Raw genomic sequence first — 3,260 nt, 5'->3', positions numbered from 1 at the left:
TGTGTGGAAGGTGTGCAGAAGAGGGGGTAGTCTTATACGGCGAGTATATAACAAACTCTGTATTTTGAGTGGAAATGTTAGGGGGTCGTCTTATACGCCGGCAAATACGGTAGTTCTATTCTTAGGTTTTTGAGAAACCTCTATACTGTTTTCCATAGTGGCTACACTAACTTACATTCCCACCAACATTTGTTGTTTACCATTGGTTTATAATGAAGTCCATGGATGAGAAAATTACAAAGAATTTTGAAAATAGTGTTTTGGATAACATGGAATACAAATTAGCTGTCTTCTCACCACAGATCCCTTGCCTTCAATGACTGAGATAGGTTGCCAGGCTGAGTGCAGTGTTTCCCAAACTGCTATAAGCAGGTTAAGGGAGTGCCAGGGGGAAAAATAACCTGTGCTGAAATAAGTTTGGGAAAAGACAAATTAAACAAAGCTAAACAAATTTCTACCTTTTTTCTTTTTTAAAAGATAAATACACAGTGGTAAGTATACTCACATAATAGAATATCACAGGGCAGTCAAAATAAATGAGCTAGAGCTGTCAATATGAATAAATCTCAGAAGTACAAAAAGCAAATTGCAAAGGACATATAAGGTATGGTACTATTTATATAAAGTCTAAAGGTATGCAAAACTCTACTGTATATTGCATGTATAGTAAAAACATAAAAATATCCACAAGAATAATACACCCCATATTCAAGACAACGGATACTTCTCTGAGGTTAAATAGGTTTCTTTTTGCAGGATTTTTCTGACCCTTTAATATGTTAATGAACCTCATGACTCTCCTAGAGAAGTTTATCATATCCAATGTCTCTGAAGTTTATTTAGCCATGGAGCCCTTTTCTTGTGGTACTTTCTTAATATTGCATAGAACAATTTAGGAAGTGGTAGTATAGTTTTAAAAAAACAAAAATACCTTCAGAAGACCATTCAGGTCTTTTTAAACACAACTATCAGCACTTGGTGAATCTCAGTTTCCTAATACATAAAATGAAATAGTGTCAGCCTCTCTCCCCACTTGGAGTTTTTTCCCAATTTTCTTTCAATCTTCTCCTGTCCTTTCTCTTCTTCTCTTTGTTTCTAAACTCCACTTAAGTAAATTTCAGAGAACTACAGGAAAAGAAAAGCAGTTTTATGGAGAATGGGAAAGTTTGGCAGAAGGAGTTTGCGTTTACACCACCTCTTCCTCCCCTTAGCAAGTTTCCCCTCGCTCTTCTCAAGTCCTTTCTTTTCAAAACCATATTGAACTCCCCCTGAACTCCACCTCTCCTTACCTGTAGCTGAGGGGCAGTGTAAAACCCAGGTTCCTTCCCTGGGACAACCAGGTAGTCTTCACACAATCAATTACGCACTGAGTCAAATGCACATCAGACTCCTCGCCAGATGGACACAGGGTCTCTTGGATGAAGGCCTGGGCAGCCTCAAGCCAGGCTTGCTCCTGAGGAAAGTGAATCAAGTTAAAACATCTTCATGACCATCCTGCCCACCAAGGGAATTTTGGAAAGACTAAAGGAATAGAAAAAAAAAAAATCAAGAGGGCATGTAAATGAAGAGGAAAAGTAAAGGACTTTAGAGCTTAAAGAAACCTTAGAAGTCTTTAGTCCAACCATACAATCAACTCAGACAGCTGGCCATCCAATTGTAGTCTTGCCTCTTTCTCTAGCAAACCTGTACCAATCCTTAAAGTGCTCAAGTGTAATATCTGTTCCTCTGTGAACCCTTCTCTGACCATCCCAGGCAGAACACTACTCTCTTGTTGGAGCTCCCACAGCACCTTGCACATACCTCTATTAATAGAGCAATGATCACTACAGATCGTGGTAACTCATTTTATGTAAAGTCTGGTTCTAAAGGCAGCAACTTGAAAAAAAGATTGGTCAAAATCGCCCTTGGGAAAAAATCCTTTAAACTGCCTATAAAGAATAGGACATAATACTGTATAGTATATACATGGAAATGTGCCTAATAACAAACAGTACATAAAAAGGACAATCATTAATTACTCAAGTTTTTAAGTCATCTTAATTCCCATAAGCTAAACACATACACGTATATGATACAATCCCATTGGATTTGTTTCTCTTCTGTCTTTTCAGCTAAGATGTGGGCTTCCTACGGAGGACATGAACCATCTTTGTATACCCGCTACAGATTCTGAGCACATAGCTGCCTCTATAGTAGATAACTCTTGGGCATGGGACCATCTTGGCCTACTCCTAGTGCTAGGCAGCTTTATTTTAAAATTCCAACAGAGTGTAACAATACTTAGGGGTAGGATCTTTAGCCTTCTTGATCCCCAGTGATAATTCTAAACCACTACAATTCTATCCCTGTTCCTCCAACACTCCTCTATTAGCCTCTGGTCAATCCTCCACATTCAGTTAAATCTTCAGCAACTTGAAAACCAATCTTCAAGCTCTAGGTGACGTCAGTGTCCTTATGGACAGCCCTACCATTGACCTTCACCTTCATTCCACTTCAGCCAAACACTCTCATTCAAGGTCAGGATTGTTAAAACTGGACCAGGTCATCATTCAGAACTGTCCACTAAAAAAACAAGGGCTAGAGTCTCATACTTTTTGTCTTCCTTTCTTGGTTATCTTTTTTCGCTCCTATTCCTCTGAGACACTGTCCATTGCTTGGCACATTGAACACTACTGTTTCTCAAAGTGGTACCACGGAATCACCACTTTTATGAAAAATGCAGGTGATTTTTAGGTGATCTCATCTACTGAATCAGAATGGGGGGAGCAGAGTCTGTATTTTAAATAAACTCCCCAGACTGATACTGATATAAGCTGAAGTTTGAAAACACTATATATATCTCCCCTCAGTGACCTCATCCACTAGATGGCTTTAATAGCCATTGATAGAGACTGTTTGTTCCTATATCTCTACTTTAGCTGAGATCTCTCTCTCAAGCTCTAGTTATATCCATGTGCTTATCAGATTCTCCACCTGGCCAACCTACTGGCACCACGGATGCCCAACGTTTAGCTTTTCATAAAACCCACTCGAGTGTTCACTAACTTTGCCAATATTGGGTTGTTGGAAAAGTCATGACGTATTTTTTGTTTTTCATTGCAAAAATGCGTCATGACTTTTCCGACAACCCAATAGCATCCTCAACCAAATAGTTCTACCCTGAAACTTGGATGTCTTCCTTAACTCGCTTCATTTTCCTACACAAGGGCCAAGTCCTTTGGGTTCTTTCTCTCTCTCTCTCTCTCTCTCTCTCTCTCTCT

General features: G+C 39.3%; 2 protein-coding genes across 2 annotated transcripts in view; one reads left to right on the top strand and one right to left on the bottom strand.

Moving 5' to 3' along the window:
* CTC1 (CST telomere replication complex component 1) overlaps positions 1-1,798 on the bottom strand; it is a 30,374-nt gene extending 28,576 nt beyond the window's left edge. The window contains exons 1-2 of the mRNA XM_019665907.1: positions 1,745-1,798; positions 1,290-1,453 (exon numbers count right to left, since the gene is read on the bottom strand). Coding sequence (XP_019521452.1) covers positions 1,290-1,453; positions 1,745-1,798 — 218 coding nt within the window. The remainder of the gene's footprint in view (positions 1-1,289; positions 1,454-1,744) is intronic.
* Positions 1-3,260, top strand: part of PFAS (phosphoribosylformylglycinamidine synthase) — a 32,856-nt gene that overhangs the window by 7,471 nt on the left and 22,125 nt on the right. The gene's annotated exons all lie outside the window — the stretch shown is intronic.

This window comes from Hipposideros armiger, unplaced genomic scaffold (genome assembly GCF_001890085.2).
Source record: "Hipposideros armiger isolate ML-2016 unplaced genomic scaffold, ASM189008v1 scaffold_457, whole genome shotgun sequence".
NCBI lineage: Eukaryota > Metazoa > Chordata > Mammalia > Chiroptera > Hipposideridae > Hipposideros > Hipposideros armiger.
This window is presented reverse-complemented; position numbering and strand designations above follow the sequence as displayed.